Source organism: Ruditapes philippinarum, unplaced genomic scaffold (genome assembly GCF_026571515.1).
Source record: "Ruditapes philippinarum isolate M1 unplaced genomic scaffold, ASM2657151v2 ctg284_1_1_1_1, whole genome shotgun sequence".
Classification (NCBI taxonomy): Eukaryota; Metazoa; Mollusca; class Bivalvia; order Venerida; family Veneridae; genus Ruditapes; species Ruditapes philippinarum.
This window is the reverse complement of record NW_026865255.1, coordinates 177,778-199,762: the sequence shown is the minus strand read 5'-3', so window position 1 is coordinate 199,762 and position 21,985 is coordinate 177,778. Positions and strand designations below refer to the sequence as shown.

The 21,985-nt window shown below is 31.4% G+C and overlaps 1 protein-coding gene and 1 non-coding gene across 5 annotated transcripts in view; one reads left to right on the top strand and one right to left on the bottom strand.

Annotated features, from left to right (window-relative positions):
* Window positions 1–1,859: 1,859 nt before the first annotated feature.
* On the bottom strand, window positions 1,860–1,931 carry Trnaq-cug (transfer RNA glutamine (anticodon CUG)). Its single transcript has one exon. It is a non-coding gene; the product is annotated as a tRNA-Gln (tRNA).
* Window positions 1,932–11,389: 9,458 nt separating this feature from the next.
* LOC132728369 (RNA-binding protein 24-B-like) overlaps window positions 11,390–21,985 on the top strand; it is a 48,072-nt gene continuing 37,476 nt past the window's right edge. For 3 of the 4 annotated variants that reach the window (XM_060714025.1, XM_060714024.1, XM_060714022.1), the window contains exons 1-2: window positions 11,390–11,808; window positions 12,983–13,080. In XM_060714025.1, coding sequence (XP_060570008.1) covers window positions 11,730–11,808; window positions 12,983–13,080 — 177 coding nt within the window. In that variant the 5' untranslated portion in view covers window positions 11,390–11,729. The remainder of the gene's footprint in view (window positions 11,809–12,982; window positions 13,081–21,985) is intronic. The other variant, XM_060714023.1, reaches the window with a different exon arrangement.

Below are 21,985 nucleotides of genomic sequence, written 5' to 3'. Positions count from 1 at the left end.
CAAACCAAAGTTTAGAATATGGTTTTATCACCGTAAGGTGTTTTCTGGAAAAAATGTCTAAAGAGTGTTTCATAGCAAAAGTAACGAAGTTATGAATGTAAAACATATAAAACATTGAATCTTCATTCATAAAAATCTTCTACTCAATTTAGACCTACGTCACACATTTTTATGGTAGCATTTTATATGCGTTTATAATTCCCACAAATTGCTAGCTCGTACAGTATGAGTATCATTATGATATTATCCCATGGAAGTGGTATGCTGTAATTGCAGAAACTTTTAAGTCGTCTGCTTTTTACTTATATTTTTTGCAGACGACACTCGCAAAATGTCTGGCACGCGCAGCCATGACAACGTTTATTTTCTCAGCATCTGGAACTACTTCCAGGAACTGTTTTACTCTGAAAGCATTATTTCTTTTGCTCCCATTTATCACAAGTAATTATGAAATAACCGCCAAACTTTTGTTATTATGACACCGTATCGTCATACGAAACAATAAAAGAATGACTACAGCGTATGTTGGTTTTACATGTATATACACTGGAAACATTCCTCGTGAAAATGTGCGGCCCTGGAAAGGTTTTTCCAGATTAAAAAATAATGATAAAGATAAAAAGATAGAAAGGTAGCGTAATTATATATCGTATATATAAAGATGGAATAAGCATGCCATGTCCAGTGACTTGATCATAAGTTATTTCAACAAATAGTTGAGTGTCAAAATAAGGTTCTATTAACAAGATATGAGCTCTTATTGAAGGATTATAAGTCCTGGGTGCTAGCAAGTCTACAATGAAAGCTGTCATGTAGGGTGTCGTTGGTTTTCTCTTACTCAAGTCAAGTCAAGTCAGTTTCTGTGTTAACATGTAATGAAATAATCTCATTACTTCCAAAATTGATAATCTTTTTTTTTTTTGTATCTAAAACAGTTTCAATATAACGAAATATACTGTTCTTAAGTCTTTTCATTCTTCATTCATTCATTCATTCATTCATTCACTTCATTCATTCATTCCTTCGTTCCTTCGTTCCTTCCTTCGTTTGTTTGTTTGTTTGTTCGTTCCTTCCTTCCTTCCTTCCTTCCTTCATTCATTCTTTCATTCATTCATTCATCCATCCATCCATCCATCCATCCATCCATCCATCCATCCATCCATTCATTCATTCATTCATTCATTCATTCATTCATTCATACAATCATTTTAATTCAATTTCAAGAAATACACATGTCTTAAGTCTTAAGTAAAGAATGCTTTAAAAGTTAGGCTTCACCGATATTTAAATTCAGACCGCAGGATTAAAAGTCCTCGGTGCTAGCCAGTCCACAATGATAGCTGTCATGTAGGGTGTGTAACTAAAGGTACAAATACATAAATGATAAATATTTTATATTTCTTTTGTAAGAATTTGGTTAAAATGAATATAGCACATGGTATACTATCAAAATACAAAATTATCAACATGCAACAATCAATACAAAACATACAGTGTATTGAATTATTCAATTACCAATGACAGTTGAAGCATTGAACATTTCTTTTAAACAAAAGGTCCTTTAATTATGATCTTTAAATACCGTTCAATTATCTGAATAAATGTCCGTCTTTCTCCGTGTTAGTTTATTTGTTCACTAGTTTTAGTTACTATTAACTATTAGTTAATTTTATTTAGTTACATGTAAGTTTGTTTTTTATTGTAAAATAATCTCACTGCTTCCAAGATTGATGTTCGTTTTTTTCTAAAACAGTTTCAATTTAACGAAATAAACTTGTCTCTGTTTTCATTCATTCATTGATTCATTCGTTTGTTCATCAATTCATTCATTAATTTGTACATTTCAAGAAAAAAAAGATAGGTTCCACCGAGATTTGAACTCGGATCGCAGGATTCAGAGTCCTGAGTGCTAACCATTACACCATGGAACCGTTGTTATGCTGTCTTATTCTTTTAAATATTTAAATATGTATATTTTCCATTTTAAATATTGATATAAAACATGAAAGAAAAAATTATCATATGGAAATTTTTATGAATTATGTCTCAAAAACATAATGTTTATATGGCTCTAAAGTGACTTAGTATTGACATTTTATATGATGAATAATTATAATTTTGTTTTAGACATTTATATTGATATGTCCTATCGGATCATGTATCTAACACTTACCTAAAACATTCATATATAATTCTTTCATGGTTTGTTTTCATACAAAATACTGAATACTATCAAGATAATTATTTATGGTATAACAGATCTTCTATTTAAGACCAATTCAGTTTAAGGCTATAATTCAGGACACAAATATACAAGAATCAAGACACAAATACACATATATAGATGCATTGAAGATTTGTTATTGTCTCTCTCATTTTCTCTCGATTTTCCATGTTGTTGATGTTTCTGTTTCATTCATTTGTTAAAGGCGCAATGAAGTGTTGCCATTTTTTGTTTGTTATTGTCTTTTATTGTTTGTTTTATTGTTTAAATTCAGCGACAGAGGACTTCTTTATAAACATTTTTACCATTATCAATATATAAGGACTGGTGAATAAATGTAAAGTTTTCAACATTTTTTTTAAAAGTATTTCAACAACTTTAAAACTGAAATAATGTTATAATATTTTATAAATATGGAAATTATCAAATGTAACAAAAACATATGAACTGACGAGAAGAATGATGATAAGTGAACGATTATTTCTTTATTAAAGGACATTTATTTTTAAAGATTATTATTAAAGATTCAACTTCAATTGAATGATTCAAAACACTGTAGTTTTGTATCGATTGATGCATGCCGATTATTTTGACAGTTTACCTTGTGATATATTCATTAAGAAATGCACATAAAAAGCAATCTGAAATGTCTATAATGTATTAGTACGTAAAGCAACTTAAAAGTTCCCTGTAACTTCTTGTTTATTTTACTTTTCTTTTCTTTTTTTTTTTAATCAGCTAGGAATAATGTTATTAATTATAATACGGGACTGTGATAAAATGCAACTTTATTAATTGCATTGACCAGAATGCCATGTGGCCACTTGACAATCTGATTAGCACGTGTGCATATAGAGTGTACATACCCGCGCGTGTTTATTGACACGTTGTGTATTATAAGTGACAAGATAATATCTTAAACTAATTGTGTACAGGCGGAAACTCCCGCAGTGCTATGTCGACTAATTGACGAAAAATTATCAGATTTTGGACACACATTAAAAACACATGTACTTATTTGACCGACGGTCACTAATCCAGATGCGACCTTTTATTTTTGCACAAGGGTTTTGGGGTGATTTTTTTTCAATCTCAGGGTGGTGTAATGTCTAGGTTCTACTAAATATTTGGCGGTTAGTATTAATTATACAAAATTACACGTCATTGGGATTAAAAAAGGGGAGATTAACCACAGAATAATAAATAAGCGGATTAAGATTACTAATGAATTATGTAGGGTTGAATTATTAGTAGACTTCTGTGTATTTTTTCAATTCTTAAAGTCCAGACTTTCTACAAGAGCACGATTCAATGACCAATGATTGCCCCAGTTTATATACGTATATACATGTATATCGCATGTGTCCTATGAATGCATACAGAAAAGTTCTATTATATATAATGTTTATTAAATTAAAGTGATTAATTATGCCCCCATCCAAGCGTAAATGGTTAGTGAACGAGTATTATTAAAACAACTTGATATTTTGCCTTAATTTGTTCAATTCTATACCTTACTTTGAAAAAACATCAAAAATACATTTGACCAATGGAAATGTCTGTGAATATTGTTCACAATGTATTGGTAACGTTCAATTCTTGAAAACGACTGGGCTATCATTTTTTATAATTTAGATCTTATATATATTAAATCTGGGGCCAAAAGTATTCATTATTATTACATTTTGTATTATTGTTATTATCATCTTTTGTCCCAGATAAAATCATTAATATTTTTCGTTATAAGTTGCTGGTAAATCACCATTATACGTTATTGTCAATCTTTTGAAATATATTGCTAATTCAACTCAACTTGACAGTGAAAAAATGAGCGTAGTGCCACTTTAATATTGATATTCAAGAACCTCAAGTTGATAAGCTTGTTTAAAGTGAATTGGTCGATAACGGAAGATATGTTATATTATCAATAATTATGTTAATATATAGTTTCAGACATAACAACAAACCACAAAATAATTATATATGAATGTTGTTTGCATGTGTGAGATACATGATCCGATATTACATATATTAATATAGCAGATAATAAATTGGTCTTGAACAACATATTATTATTCGTCATATTTAAATGGTCATACTTATTCACTTTGAACTTAAGCAACAATTTTTTTCAAACAATATTTTATTAGAATATCTAAATGATACATTTCTGTTGTTTTTATCAATATTTGGAATGTTTGTAGAAAATGTGCTCATTGTAGACTCGTCTGCTACAAGATAAGAGCGTTTGGAGCTTGGTCTTTGGAAGAAACTTTAATGAAATATTTATATCAATTTTCGTTGCTTGTTACTCCTATATCATATGATACTGGTTAAAGTAACGTGGTATTGACTAACGATTAGTATGTCATTCGAATCATACAAACACGATTGCGGCATTTGTTCTAATGAAATCATTGAAAACATGTAAATACATTGTATTCAATATTTGAATTTTTTTATTTTCAGTATATAAAACACGTATATATTCACCGAATATTTAAATTCATGTATTCAGAATTATGGAAAGTGTTTATATATAGAGAGATATTAAACTGATTTATGTGGACAGATAAAATTCATCTAGTAGGCTGACTGATTAATGTGGTTATATAAAATCATTGCAAAACAAGGTCATTGTTTGTTAACTAATGATTTATACGGGAGCAAAAAAAAAATACGTGTGACGTAAGCTATAGTCTGTTGTATTATACATGAAACATGTATATACGTATTGAAATTAATTTGAATAAATTCATAATGTCACTGCAAATGATTTAGATCCTGTATTGTATTTCTGTATTATTGAATATATAAACTTGACAATACAACTTTAAAAGCTTATTCATTCCGCGAGTACATAAATAAACAAAGAGATTCCCTCTATGAATATAGCCCGTATCCGGTAACTGGTATATATCCGATTTCTCTACCCTTTGCGCGGGAACAAAAGCAGTCGTGTATGTAATTCTGCGGGGGACAATACTCGTTTCATGAGACGGAAAAGTAGAGATAAATGTTTTTGTTAACGCGTGGTCAATATTTTATTATTTTCTTTTGTCGTGTTTTATACCCATAATGAGTTATGGCAAATTGAAAATGAAATATACATGCGCAGACATTGTATATGTACGCCATTATTCTTTACATGTGGTCTGTACGGTCTATAAATCGTCAAACGAATCGTTTCCACTTGAATTAAAAACAATTCCTTTCATAAAACAATTATAACCAAGATATATTTCATTTCCCTTGTTCTTCCGGCGGAATAATAAAAACGCTTTGGTTATATATTTCGTTGAATAAATTTTGTATGAAAATAAAAAGCGACTCAGCATTTATCCAATGATGTTAGATTTGTTCAGAGATTTGATTTATGTCTTTGGAAGACAATGTTTCATTGAATCGCGTAGGTTTTTTGTTTTTTATTTAGTTGTTGTTGTTTTTGTTGTTCTCTCAAACTGTCAAATGAAGCTGAGGGAAATAATCATAGACCCAACCTCACCCTCTCATACTTATCCACCCCTACACTTAACACCGCCCCGCCCCCCCCCCCCCCCCACACACACACCACAACCTCTAGAACGTACTTGCATCCAAAATTACACTGTGCCCATTTAATATCGTGATTTTCAATCTAGAAATATATGTCCCAAATAGGGATAATCGGAGTAGTTTTGATAAAATAAGAAGAAAAAAGACAGACCAAATAATAATAATAATAATAATAATAATAATAATAATAATAATAATAATAATAATAATAATAATAATAATAATAATAATAATAATAATAATAATAATAATAATAATAATAATAATAATAATAATAATAAATAATAATAATAATAATAATAATAATAATAATAATAATAATATATAATAATAATAATAATAATAATAATAAATAAAATAAATAAATAAATAAATAAATAAATAAATAAATAAATAAATAAATAAACATTTATATTTATTAGAGTTCTATATAATTTATAAATATTTTTTGATGTTTTTGACTATTTTATAAATTCTGAATGGTATTTTTTTTAATTTATTTCTGTAGGGCTATACATCTCTTTTTTATTTAATTCGTTTCTCTTTTATACCTACTCGTGTTGTAGCGTGTCATTAAACTAAAATGTGACTGTTCTTAAATAACGACCACTTTAATAACGTAATGTATGAACAATTCATATTGAACGAACAATTTTTTTGGCTCTATCAATACCACAATTGCATGTCGTAATTCAATGCGAACTTTTTTTTTTTTTTTTCAAAAATGATTCAATGTAAAAAAAAACAGGTACACAAAAAAGTAAACAAATAAAATAACGTCCCGCTATAAAAACTAAATAGCAATCGAATAAAGAAACTGTGAATTTATTTGTTTGCTCGAGAGACGTAGAATATAGAATAAACACACACTAGTTTAAGTTGGCTGTTAAAGCGTTGTTTCTTTGTCCGTATAGAGGGGTTAACAATTTATCTCAAAAATTTTAATAATGAAATATATTGAGCGTATAGAGTCGGTGGAACAATCTGCACAAAGAAAATTCGTAATTTTGTCCCAAGTCTGTCAGACGATCTGTTCGATTATTTCTCACAGTGGTAAAGAATGAAATAAAAACAAACATTAGACATTTGTATATTACGTAAAGTGTCAACATTTACCAGCAAAGTCAACATTCATCTCATTGCCCATTCAATTTTGCACGGTATGCACGTGGTCACTGGGACACATGGACGTTACATTTACTGATATTGTTACTTTGTTTCTTCAATCAGCAAAAAATAGGAAAAAAGAAGAAGCTATATAAACGAGTGAATACACCAAGAATTACCTCCCTTTGACCAATAACCCGACTTACAGGTACCATGAAACTATTTTTGCTGTATTATTTAACAGGATTTTTCACCGCCTTTTTTACACTTCTAGTTGTAATAGTAACTTTTCGTCACATCCAATTATTAAAAATTCAACTGATTTTGATATAGAAATGAAGAATTGCAACGCAGATGCTCCAATTCTATATGTATGTGACATATTTTTCCATAAGCTTAGCTTCATCCTAATAAATAACTGTATTAAAAAAAAATACTGTGAATTCAAAATAGTATCTTTTGTATTTTTTTGTGGGATTTCGATACAAAAAATGCTACATTTGAGTAAGTAACCAACTGTACAGAAGCTTGGTCAAACTAGAAGATTTGCTTGACTCTATTAGCAGCTAGTTTAGTCAATGTTTTCGTGTGTAGATATTAGAAAATGTTTCTGAAAAAGACGGGAAAGACCTACCTCTATTATTTTGTGGCAATTAGAATCTCAACATTGTCTGTTTGTGGGACTATAACAATATAAAATTAATGTATACATCTTTAATTTTAGGCCAATACATCTTTAAACTATATCAGATTTGTTTTTAATATACATCTATATAACTTATGATGTGATTTAATTGAAATGAACAACATTTTTTACAGTTTATGCTTCTATAACGTATATGTTTTTCGTATAAGTGGAATCTTGATTGAAAATTTCTGCTCCGAGATGGTTATATAACTTTAACATGACGGTTAATAAACTTATATAACTTTCACATGATGATTATATAAAGGAAGAAATAAAATAATATAAAGATATCATTTTGCTTTAAGTTTGGTGACAGCGTTTTTGTTAATTTTATATCATCTTCATTAAAAAAAAACACACACATATTTTAAAAGCCGCCATTTTATTTTTTAAAACGCTAATCTCTTATAAGTGTATATACATTGTATTATATTTTTTAAAACTACGTGTTTGTAAATTGTTCTAATTCATTAAATTTTATCTTACGATATTCAACTCCATTGGGGGATTACATGACTTTACCCTGATCTGTTTTATGATCTAGTTTGCCATCTAGACAAAAGAAGTCGTTCTTTGTGTGTTATTTCCAACATTGTCTTAGCTAATTAACCTGATTTATCTTGCAACTTAATCTTCCGTAACTTTAGCCCAGCACCGTTGTGTCTCAACGGCTTACTGGTCTTGAACAATGGTTAAGATCTCGAAGATATTATCATTTTGGTCGAAGTCCATGTCTTTTTTTGTGCGTTTGTAATCTTAGAGTGTTTAATAATCAACCGCGCTATAAACTTAGATATATGCCCAGTCTTGTTTACGATCGTCTGCTGAATTGTTCGAACATGGTATATCACACCTCGGGGTTTGTTTTCAGCTCGAATATGTGTGTATGACACAAATTACAAAAAGAAAAAAAAAGTTTTTATATTAATGTATTTCCCACTCAAATTGTATGCAATACTGTTTGGACGAAATGATGTCATATAATCTCAAATTGACCTACCAATGAAAGCGACTATCCAAAAAGAGCGACACATCTTATTAAAACATAGACATGTCATAATTTGTCTATTATTAAAATCATAATGACTTTATAGTTCTGGAAATTATGACTGCAATAAACATCATATACACATACACTCGTATTCCTTCTTTTACAAGGACAGAGGAGGTGGAGGTTGTTTTGAGGTGGGGGTGGGGCGTGGGATGGGGAGCAAAGTTTTACCACCATCTCACCCGTCAAGGATGGTATTTACATGTGCTTACTTGGTGTTTGTCTGCTTCGCCTGACACTATAGTCATAGATATATTTCTAAATTGAAAGGGGCCAAATCTATTCTTTGTGCAAATCTTAAAGACACTTTTGGAACGTATGGTGACCTTATGCGACATTTCCCAGGCTGCACCACCCTTTAGGTTATCGTAATTTACCTTTAATATCACGTTAAAATGGTCCCTTTTCGCAATAGAAGAAACACCGTTTTTTGTTTATTTTACTGTTAAAAAAATGAATTAAATTGTTGTTGCTTTAGGAATGCAGTATGGATTTGATTTCTTTTATTCCCAAACGTTATAGTAATATGACGTCATAAATGTATTATAATGACGCCATTTACCTTATTCATGTCGTCAGCGGGTCTTCAATGCCTTACTGGACATTAAATGGTTTATTCATTTTCATCCCGTAATATTAAAGAAAGACATTGGTTTGTTACTTGGTTGGCTTAGCTATTGGCCAGATATAAAATGGAGGGAGTAATGTTGTAAGAAAAACACAAAACAACAAAAACAACACGGCAAATCAAACACTTTAGTATATTTCAAAATAAATCTGGGCTCTTTTAAGGGTACTTGGTCTAGGTCAAAGGGTTACATCTCTACTTCTTCCTTTGAAAAATGGCGCAGTTCCTTGATCGTTGAACAGTGTTGTTGGTACGTTGGTGGCATCATTGACGTCATGAGACTATACATGACGTCACAATGGTTAGTTTGTAATACAAATTCAGAGCAAAGCACTCAAAACACTCAAGAAAACTGTTTCTTGGTAAAATGTTCACGCATATTTATAATGTTAGTATATAAAATTGTTTAAATAAAAATCACACCAAACTGTTTTTTGTTTTGCATTCAAAAGAAAAAAACCAGTTCACTCAGAAAACGCAAAATGCAAATTGCACGTCAACTCAGTACTTTACCTCTAGGGCTATTTCTTAAATTAGTCCTTATTTCTGAATTTATATTTTTTTCACTTTTGTAATAAAGTTTAAGACACATCCATATACGTTACCGAAACTTGCCTATATATTGCGTGAATACGTAAAAGTCGGCGAATTAAAACAAATATTATAGAAAAAACATCATGGCGTCTGAAGTCACCCTGCCGCATATTGAGGAATGCAAAGCGTTCAGTTAGTTTCAGATAGTAATCTATTACTGATTTGTAACAAAGCATTTTGGCTGAGACTACGTTGTCCTTATCAACAGCTTATAACAAATATGTTATAACAAAACGGTTAACAATATCAGGCATTATTGCCCATTGATATGCAAATTATCCGTGCGCTCGTAAAAGTAGTCCCCGTTAATTAAGACCAGATTTAGGTAAGAATTCCGTATTCCATTGTGTTCTTATATTTTACAATAGGCCTAAATACATTAATAACAGCTACGTTCTTCTCGAGAATGAAAATCTGGAACTGTTCATCACCATTTTTTTTTATTTTTCGTACATGTGCAGTTTCAGTAACCTCGTTTTTTCACGAATTTGACATGTGAAGCAAAAACATGGGGACTAAGTTACCCATCCCCTGGGTAATTTTATACGTATGAAACCCTGTTACCTATTTTTGATATTGTTTTTAATATTACTGGTATAATTATTATTTACTTTTAATGGTTGGAAAACAAGAGATGTTTGCTCGTTGTAGCCTATACATAAAATGCAAAGTTCAAATACTGTAACAGTGATAGCTAGAACACTAGTTCAACCCCACTTCACCCCAACACCCTGACCAAATCCCATTGTCTTAAAGAAACAAAAACTGTCGAATACATATGAATATTAATTTCTATTTGATATATAGTGAAAAGTTATACGTAAATAATGAAGCAGGCCTACTTCGTATTTTAACCCAAAAATAACGATTACCTTCAGGGCCCTTGGGAATCATAGAATCGGGTATTTCATGATTTTTCGAAATCATATTCTTGAAGTTCAAAACAAGTACAATGTCTGGTCAAATCTCTACAGTCTGTTTAAAACACTATTTATTATAAAATCTGAAATTAAGTACATAATCTGACTAAGCGTCTTAGTTTGTGGCGCAATCGGTTTGTAAAATCACCAACTTTATAACAAAATCGCCAAAATCACCTTTCAATGAACCTTTCTTTATTTTAAATGCTTTATTACTAAACCTTCTTACTTTAAAATCTAGGGTATTATTATTCTCTTAAGGGATTACCGGTCATGTTTCTAGAAGTAAGACAATTGACCTGTTTGACGATCGTATAGGCCTTTTTCACATTCTCGTCTACGGTACAAAGAAGAAGAAAAAAAGTTTAACAGAGTAACTTTTTATGAGGAGGTTGGTTAATACGAATTAATTTGTACATCGTTAAAACTATAAAAGCTTAAATCTTCCGTTACATTATAGCGCAAGTGTGGTTACATATAGGCGTGGCTACGATACTGTGCAGTAGGCGGAGATAACGGTTTCTCACGTGGAGAAGCGCGCTACCTTGTATATCGTGGGTAGGTACAGTAGGCGGAGCTTAGTTCAACCGATAATTCTTTTGTAGTGGCAAATGTATAGTTCCTCTATCAATATCTTTAAGCACAGTTAAGCTACTGAACTTCTGCAAGAGGGATATTACATTCTAGTTCTGTTAAACACATTTACTTTACTTCGTGGATAAATTCTGGAAACTAAAAATTAAAGAGAAATCAGCTTTAAACGAGTAGCATATAAACATTAGATTTAGACCAGGTATAATAAATAGAAAAGGAAAGTTAACGTGTTTAAGTTATATCGGAAAGGAAAGGAGTCTATACGTATGAAGATTGTATAGGAAGTTTAAAGTATTTTAAACGTCTTTTTTTAATTAATAAACTTTAGTTTTCTTTTAGAACGTGTGTTTTCTTTCCTATCAATAAAAATGGCAGCTCCGTCTATCACACAGAAGGATACGACATTCACAAAAATATTTGTCGGTGGATTACCATACCACACTACAGGTAAGCACTTCTTCTCTTTTCGTTTACTCGTCCTTCTTTCTATCTTTCAGTATTATGCAATTTGTCGAATTTTAAAACTGTTTTTTCGTAATCATTATCAATAAAGTCCAAGCAGGAAAAGGCAAAACGGAGCAGTACATTGCAAGCCCTGTTTCATATATTGATGCGAATTTAATCCACCCAGGTGCAGTCAATTTTATTTAATGTAAACAAGTAATTAAATGAATTTCGCCGCATTAACAGCCCATTTACATTGAAATTGCTCAGGTCTTGTTTTTACATTTCCTTTGAAGTTTGAAGGAATTTAGCATTAAGATTTCAAACAGGGGCTAAGCACAATTCATTAACATGGCTAAGACTCTACAAAAATAGTCTTTTATTACAAGAAGACACATTGATGCTCCTCTACCTCAGTACCTGTCAACTAACAGATGCTGAATAAAACATATTTTACACACATTACTAAAGTCTTCGATTAAAGTGCAGCAATATTCTGTCAAAAATGCAGAACATATTCTTATTATTATATTATTAGCTAATCAAGAGGTATTTAAATCAGAATAATGGGAGAGATACAGCTGCCTTACTCTTCAATGATAAGTTGTTACAAGTCGTAGAAATAAAAGTGGCAATGTTGGAAAAAATATACTTATACTCATTTATTGTTTCTCATTTTTTTCTCAAATTAGTCATGATGGCAAAAATGTATATACACCTATGTCTCGTGCATTTTTGATGGACCCACTGTTGTGGTAGTTCAAGCATGTGCAAGCATGACGAGTTTAATGTATAAGTTTATGGCATTAAGTGTACAATCAATTTCAAAATGGAAATTTAAAAAAGTCTCGTTTATTATCGAATAGTAATAACGAAACATGTCAATCAGTGAAAGAATGGAATAAAAAGATTAAGGGTCAGACAGTATTGGCCAGAAAACAATTATATCAAGCACAGACATGTTCCCATACACCTTTGCAGTTTAGGTGTCAAACCCATTAATGTGCACCCAACATGATCTTATGTATCAATAGTGATTATTAAAAGATAAAAAAAAATTATCACCAATAAAATTCCAAAAAAGAATAAAGTCTTTTTACACCAATTTTAGGACCATCAATTCTAATTGTAATTTCACTATAAACTGTTGCTAATTTTCGTCTTTCTTTTCTTGCAGACAAATCACTACGAGAATTTTTTGACAAATTCGGAGACATTGAAGAGGCAGTTGTGATAACAGACAGACAGACAGGAAAGAGTCGCGGATATGGATTTGTAAGTGAATATTCATTAAGCTAATTTGCATAAGAATGGAGAGAGAAAAAAGTCTAATCTTCAAAATTGTGATTTTCCCCTACCCCCGAGGGGGGAAAATGGTGTTAGAAGGTTATATAATGTGTTATTGGTTCTCTTATAAAATATGGGAGAGGTGTCGTAGTCTGAAATAGGCTGTAGAATATTCGTGGATATAAAATAAGAAAAAAAATGTATAAAAAGTATGGATTATGATCCGTGCCATTACTGTAAGTAAGGCGTGTGGTTTGCGGTGATTCCGTTTTTATACTTCGTGTTTTTCCGTAGTTTTATGAATTTCTCGTAGACTTATAGCCCCTTTTTTATCTTGGTCACTGGTTTTGCATGCATTTATCACTTTTGTACTTTTGAGAGAGTTTGTTTTCTTTCTTTTCCAAAATGTATTTTTCTATGTCTGATTGCAAAGTTTCAAATTCTATAGGTTTTTTTACTTGTGTTTTTTTATCTTAGAGTGGAGTGAGTTTGTATTTTTACTTTTATTTTTTAATCTATTATCTTGAAGTGTGTTTATTTCGAAGCAGAATTTTAATATTTGTCTTTTTTGTGTACATGTGTGTATACGTCATATGTTTATGTGTATGTTTCGAGCGTCTGCATCGATTGAATAGCTGTTTCCTCTTTTTACTGATGTCATTGAAAAAAATACCTTTCACAATTTCACCGAAGTCAAATATTTGCTGTTTAATTTCCATTCTCACCACATAAAAGAAATGTTTCAGAATCGAACAATTTCCACACTGTACACAGTAGTAAATAGCATAACTAGGTTGGGGATACGTTTACTTTAAACATAAATGGACTGAAATTCCAGCGGAACAAAAAGAGGTTCTAGTAAAAGGTTAAACGTCGTTGAGTAATAAAACAGACTTGTGTATCCGGAATTCAGTTCGTAAACACTTAAGGGCCCTGTGGCCAACGAATAATGCTCACTGTTTTTCATGTACACATGGTATCATTCAGGGAAAATATGCGAGCGATGTACAGGAAGCGTCGTCAGTTAAGAACTACTCTTCATTTTCAGCCTAACACGTGAAAACCACGAACATATGTCTGCTAGCACCCTTCTGATTACAGATATATTTACTGATAAGCTTTCACTATTGTCTCATTCTACCCCCCCCCCCCCCCCCATCCGAAAGCAAAAAAAAAAAGAAGATGGAAATACTCTCATACACATTTTGAACTGCTAAGAAATAAGTACAGTACGATTTAGATTACAGAAATGACATCATGTATGTTTATATGCACTTCTGATTCTAGCACCGTTTTAAAAATCTAAAAAAAAAACAACAACAAAAAACACAACAAAAACAGTCTGGGCTGGGAAATCTTCCAGAACTATTTACACATATTGCATATCATTGCACATAGTACTTAAAATACATTTTATACCTATGTTATATATTGATAACTATCAAGAACAACTTGGAACCATGCTGTGAAGGCAGTCGGTTTGTGTTCGCTATCAGGCATTGCCATCATACTAGAAAATAGAAGCGTTAGAGCTGTAAACACTGCACGAGTGAAATTTTACGAGATTTCTTTTAATATAAAGTTGTAAAATACCAATCATGCCGGTAAAACATACATTTTCTTCCCCTCGTTTGTCTGCTTGGTAATATAAGAAATGGAATGTTGAGTAAAATGATTTTGTCTCAAAACAGAATGATGCATTTGGCATAATCTTTTAAAGGCATTGGAATTTGTATTCGTTTAAATATCCGCATAATATATGTATATGAGAAAAATATTGTACTGACTGATGATCCCCACCCACTTTCCCAGCAAGAAAAATTGCGGTTATTACATGTATATAAAACTGTTATTTTTAGACTGAAGATCCGTGTTTTTTGTAACTACTTTTGTATAAAAGTTGAAACATATAACCGAAGATAAAACCTTTATCTATAATGACGTTTAGTCATTTAATAATTATTATAGACAAATCAACCATATGGGCGTTTTTTGTTTCTTATATGCGTTAAATATAAATAACTTCAAGTCTATCTTGGATTACCGACATACTAAAGAAGAAAAAAATCTTGAACTGCACTAAAGTGAAATTTATACAGAGCGGATATTACATTCTCATTTATTTTATTTACTTTATCGAAACAATCCATAAAACTTAAGCCCACTGTTCAAATAAGAGTGACACATGTTTTAGGGATTTAGAAAAAGTTTGCGTAAGTTGTGTACAGTATATAACTACCATATACATTGCATGACTCAGGTAGAAAAAGAAGTATAATGTACATTTTACAAAAAAGCCCTCATTTCTCATTTTCACCCAAACATAAACAAACGCCATACAGCCTAAACTACACCGCAACATTTTTTTAAAATCCATCTTTGTTTTCGTCTTTACCATTAAAACCGCGTAATTTGAAACTTAAAATACAAACCAACCGTTATGTCGAAATGATTTAGTAGAACAAAATTAACAAACTGTTTAAAACGTGTATAATCGGCATCGATAGAGGGTATTCAAAACTTTTTGTAAGAGTTTGTATGACGAACGAAAAACCTTTTAACAAAACAAGAGAAAAGCTTAATAACGTTTATTGTGTGACAAAATGAATGTACAATAAAATTCACCACCCCGTTCGAAATGTTTTGTGATATGGAAACCTAATACAGTTTGAAAAGTCCGTCCATATATTTAGGAAATTAGTCGTACATGTTAAACTGAAACGAATGAAAAACTTGAAAAGAGTGTTCATGCAAAATGAACATTGATTAAAATCTTAAAGGAGGACACCCGTTTAAAAGATTTTAAAAAGAAAAGAACAACAATGACAATTTATTTTTCTTTACGTACATACGGTGGGGTTTAAACTACACGTATTATCCTAAGAAACCTTAAAAATGTTCTTTTTTTACCGCCATGTTCCACTTGAGATTATGTAAGTTAAGAAAAGTTTTTTTTTTTTTTTATCTTTTCTCTATTCCCTCTGGTTTGTTCGTTTTGCCTTTAATGAAAACTTTCCATTACAAAAGGTCTCATTGGCTCTAAGATGAAATAGAAACAAAGAAGAAAAAAAGACCAATATCTTACTAGCAGACGTTTACTAGACTATATATAGTTTTCATAGTTTTAATATTACATGATAAATAGCTAGGCCATAACTGATTAAAACACAAGTTTTCAGTTACCCAGACAGAATGCACATCAGATTTTGATCGTTTTATCAAAGTATGTCAATTTGCGGCTATAAATACCTAATAAAAATAATATTTGTATATCATTTTACGACAATGCCCGCGGCACCATAGAACGAATTATGATACATTCTTATTGTTCGGTAAAAGAACTATAAAAGTCAATATTTATATGGTTTCTATAAGCCATTCTACTTTTCATTCTATAAAAACGGGAGATTAGTCACCGACCTCATTGAATAAATTCTTTCATTTAAATGTCGTAAAAATTAAATCTATTTATTCGATTTCATGTGTTTACAATTTTAAAGGGAAACAACTGCTGCAAGCAGGTTTTGTCTCGATTACAGTGTACAAACATGTTCATGTGCATTGTTTCACATACGAAAATGTTTAAAAACATAATTTGTATTTTGAAATGGCATTTTTAAAGTTATTCAATATTCCCATAATAACGACCTATATGTAGGTGGCAATAACGACCAAGCTTTATCACCGGTGTAGATTCAGACAAACCTGTAATACGGTGTAGACTGATCAGACTATATCACCGGTGTAGATCCAGACAAACCTGTTATACAGTGTGGACTAATCAGACTATATCACCGGTGTAGATCCAGACAAACCTGTTATACAGTGTGGACTAATCAGACTATAATACCAGTGTAGATCCAGACAAACCTATTATACGGTGTGGAGTAGCCAGACTATATCACCAGTGTAGATCCATACAAACCTGTTATACAGTGTGGACTAATCAGACTATATCACCGGTGTAGATCCAGACAAACCTGTTATACAGTGTGGACTAATCAGACTATATCACCAGTGTAAATCCAGACAAACCTATTATACGGTGTGGAGTAGCCAGACTATATCACCAGTGTAGATCCAGACATACCTGTAAAACGGTGTAGACTGATCAGACTATATCACCGGTGTAGATCCAGACAAACCTATTATACATAGGGGAGTAGCCGTTATACAGTGTGGACCGATCAGACTATATCACCACTGTAGACCCAGACAAATCCATATGACAAAATATCTACGACCTGAGTTGGTTACAAGATCATAATAAATCTAGTTCTCGCAGAATAATGTACATGTAAGCGTTATTACTCCTCTTATGTGGCGCTCTTGTGTTAACATGCTATTACATACATTGGGTTACTTATATTCTTGCCATTTGAACTGATCATACACTATTTATATACCTAGAAAAATCCTCCTGCCAAATGATATAACTCGTTACGAATTGTTTTCATACCATATCCACTCGTTTAGACACTTTTCATAAACAAGACAAGGAACCAGAGTGGAGTAGAGTGCAAGATTCTCGATTAGCTTTAAGAGTTTCGCTAATTCCTGTAAAGTTTTAGGGCAGAGAAAGTACTCGGCAGATGGTCTTTTACTCTATCATATTCCGTTGCTTATTTATTTAATGATATTCAGTTTTCGGTACAAGTTTTTTTTCTTTTTTCCAGTGGGTAATTATTCCGTGGATTTTTAGTTTCTCAAATAAAGGATGTAAAAAATGTAAAAGAAACAAAAGGGCATTATTTTTAAAGATTTTAAAGATTTAAAGATCCAATGTTTGTACATTTCATTTCTTGACGTTCACAAAAAACGCCAGTTTACTAGAACTATTTTCTTTTTGTAGCAGCTGCATTGTTTGTTTACACGAGAAATTCGTTTAAAGTTAGCTAATTTTAGAACACCGAGAAAATGCCAGTTTTACGACATTTAAGTTGGAATTTTATGCCAATGGAATTAAAAACAGGAATAGAAATGGATCGTATATTACTTCTTCTACGTTCGTTGTTTCCTAAACTGCATGTATTTCTCCCGCGCTACTTCCTTTTCAGCCGAGTCGATGATGGGTTTAGGAACAACTAAAGCGCTGACAACAACCGGATCCAAGAATCATTTACAAATACTATAATGTTGTTTATTGGAAAGTGCATTCCACCCACCCACATGCTTCAGCTCGTTAAACCATACCTGTTTGATCTAGAAATTCCAATCTAAAAAATCTTTACTATCTTTTAAACATAGTATTATTGCACATATTACGAAGAATTTCTATTTTTTCACAGGCGACTTTATCAAGTCGGAACATCTCGGATTTGTAGGTCATATTTTTAAGTAGAAATAATAAATCACAGCGTAAATCAGAAAGTTCGTGCTGCGTCACAGTAAATATCTGGGCCATGTTGCACACTGGCACGAGTTTATGGCACAGCACGAGTTTCTCAATGTTATGGTGATTAACCCGGCCATGTTTTGTCTGTATGTAAACACTGCTCTGAAATATATGCAGGAAATATAAATATATATCTTTTTGTGTTTCCAACAAATTAACGTTATAAGAGGAAATGTTTGATTTAGAGGGATAGAGAATATAATTATTAATGTATGAGATTATGCAGAAATTCGAAGTTACGAATCAATTTGAATCTAGCATTAATTAAAAAGAAATATAAGTGCTACATTTGTTGTATATTTAGGGCATTAAAGCAATAAACCGTAGCCTGCAATAACAATACTTAGAAACGCTATCAGAAAACATATGCATGTATATTGCACCCACCCCCATCCTCTCTTTCCAACACTCTTCACCAATGATATAAATAAACATAAAATATATGAAATATTAAGGTTTGATAATTTTCTAGACACATTGTAATGCCATTAAAATACGTCTGTAATAAAAGTGTTAATTATTCACACAAATCTTCTTGAAGATTTGAAGATTTCTTGCAAATTTTCCTAGTAATATCTGCTGTAGTATCAATAAAGCACGGTTTTCGCGTGTAAAACATTCCCACTTTTTTTACTAACATCGCAATTCTCGTATTTTATTTGAACGCAAAATCAGCGCTTCAGTTACATGTTCTTATCACAAATCGGTAATTTTCAAGTAAAAAAACGATTAAACCATTAGTAAAAAAAATCCAAAGACTATGGAATCCATCTTTAATAGAGTTTCATAATCGAGGGTGAACTTAAAAAAATTACACTATCGTGAAAATCGCTTTGATAAGAAACCGTTTTCAAAATGATGTGAACGTATACTTGTATCTGAGAGACGGAGGAATTCTTCTTAAATATGTTTATTTCATTGAAATATTGATGGGTAGATTAAAGGGCATTTCTTTTTCATCGCATGACTCATAAATTTAGTGATAATCTATCAGTCTATGAACATATATCGTCTGTTATGTAATATGAAATAATACACTCTTTTAACCTTTAGAATTAGATATTCAAATTTAAAACTTACAGTAAACCGGTGTCAATTTGACCGGCATATTTTCCTTTCATGACATTTTATAGGTACATTGTAATTGTAGAGCCGAATATCTTTTAAATTTTAAAATGCAATTTGTTTATCAAGGTCGTCTGCTGTTAAAATTACTTCAATAAACTATCATTTAAATGTTTATCTATATAGAAGTCAGTATCCTATTTCTTTATGAATCGGTTCAGAGCACCTGCTTTAATACAAAACGAAATGATATCTTCACAAACAGACGGTGCATCAGTGAGAATTAAACCTCCGTAACGTTCCTGACCTGGCAGTGATAATGGATCGTAAAATTGACGTGACCTCCAGACTCCGTTTTGTTATAGACAAGCAGCAGTTAATACCCGGTTAACGGAACCGTTAGTCTGCTATTTACGGTTCAGTGGGAATATTTATTCTTGTTTTCTGTGTGTGCCATATCTTACTATTTTTATGTTACCGTCTTACGGCGATTGTTTAGTCGTTGATTTCCAAGAAATACCGGTTATATATGTGGTCAATAATGTTTTTCTAGACCGGTTTTGCATATCTAAGTATTTCTATTACTTCAAAAGTTAGGAAAATATTAATATCATGCAGATCTGATGCATTGTTTTCTTTAAACGTGTACATGTCCTTTTTTTAACTATTTTCCGCATTAATGCAACAGAATGCATAATTTTGTTTTCTTTATCTCTATTACAGTTTAAACTTGTACATGCCCTTTGTTTCCGACAATAATCCGCCTTAATCCGCCACATAATGCGTTATTTCATATTTACTAGCTTTATTGTTTAATAGTGATTCAGGTGAACATAAAACTTGTTACAACACATTAGTTTTACAGGTACTTTTATCATTATTTAAAAAAGAACGAACATTATTCATGTCACTTAATTGAATATCTGAAATACGAGTGTACAAATACGTGTCTTCACATGATTTAGATAAAAACTAATTTGTGAAACACTGCCATTGAAAAAAAATCATCTTGTTTAATATTATTTTGACAAAGGTTTCAATTAAATAGAATTTATTACTGTACGGCTATTGACGTGCCATATACAATATGCCAGCGTAAAATACTTATTGATGCGTTCAATAGCATCGCATTGTCCCACATAATCGTGTTATAAATATTGAGAATGTAATTAAGTTGTGTAAAAAGGAAGAAATCTAGAGGTTATCTTGTAAATGAAGTTTCGAGCAGTGCAATTTAACACTTTCCCTTTTTTAACGTTTCTCAAATAAGGTACGATTGAGCCTCTCTGCAATGCCATTGCACGGGGGATTAAATTACGTAATTATTTGCTTAATCGATTATAAAGGACGCTGAGAATTTATATTTTTGCAGTACTCTGAATTGTTAAAACATATTTCAGCTGTGAATAAAAATACATGGGAGCTGATCATTAATCATGATATTAGATATATCATTCTTGTTATTTCCATCAAAATCTTACGAGGGGAGCTATTTCGGCTCTCAAATCAGTGTGAAATCATTATCTAAGTATGTTTTCGAATATTTGATGGTTTTCAAACGGTGTGTTTTTCTGCTTTGATACATACGGTAACGGAGAGGTCGCTGGCCTGTCTTTTTAACATATTTTTCTTCTTCTTCTTTTTTTGTGTGAATTTTTTTTATAGAAATTGAGTTTGGAAGGCACTGCAAATCTTAATAGTCAACTGGCCTTTAATTTGGTACTAAAGTTTCCCGAACATAGTTCACCTGTTTCCATCGTATTTGTGCTATTTTTTAACGCCAAACGTATAATCTGTATCTCACCAGCTATTTAAATGTTTGAAGTGCACATCGTCTTGAAAATTTCAAGTGGCATGTATCATTAAAACAAAATTCGTAAATTACTTACACCGCCTTACGAGATTAATGTAAATATCGCAAAAGTGGTAAAATATGAGGGGATTGCGTTAAAATGATGCTCGAAATAAAAAGTAAAGATATCTATAGAATGTCATGTTTTTCAAGACTTTTATTAGGACATAGAATAAATTAACAGAACAATTTATATGAAAACTGAATATTTGATAAGACAGTTAATGCTCAGTATTATCCCCGATAATTAGATATATTGAAGCACATCGGTCTTCCAGTGTGAATTCTACCTAATGAGAGTTTGGTTATAAGGGAAAAGAAAAAAATAACATGCCAAGTAAGCACGACATCGTTTTTGAAAACCAATCGCTGTACGTACGGAATGTCCGTTGTTTGAGGCGCTCAGTAAAGATATTTCATTTGTCATAATAGAATTGGTTCAAATTAAATTCTTTTATGAATTGTACTATTAAGTAATAAAGAAACCGTGACGAGGCTGAAATGGCATGTAACTCGCATCTCTAATAGCTTTTTTAGAGTATTTTATTACTTTTTTTCAAGCAGTGATCTGATCATTAATT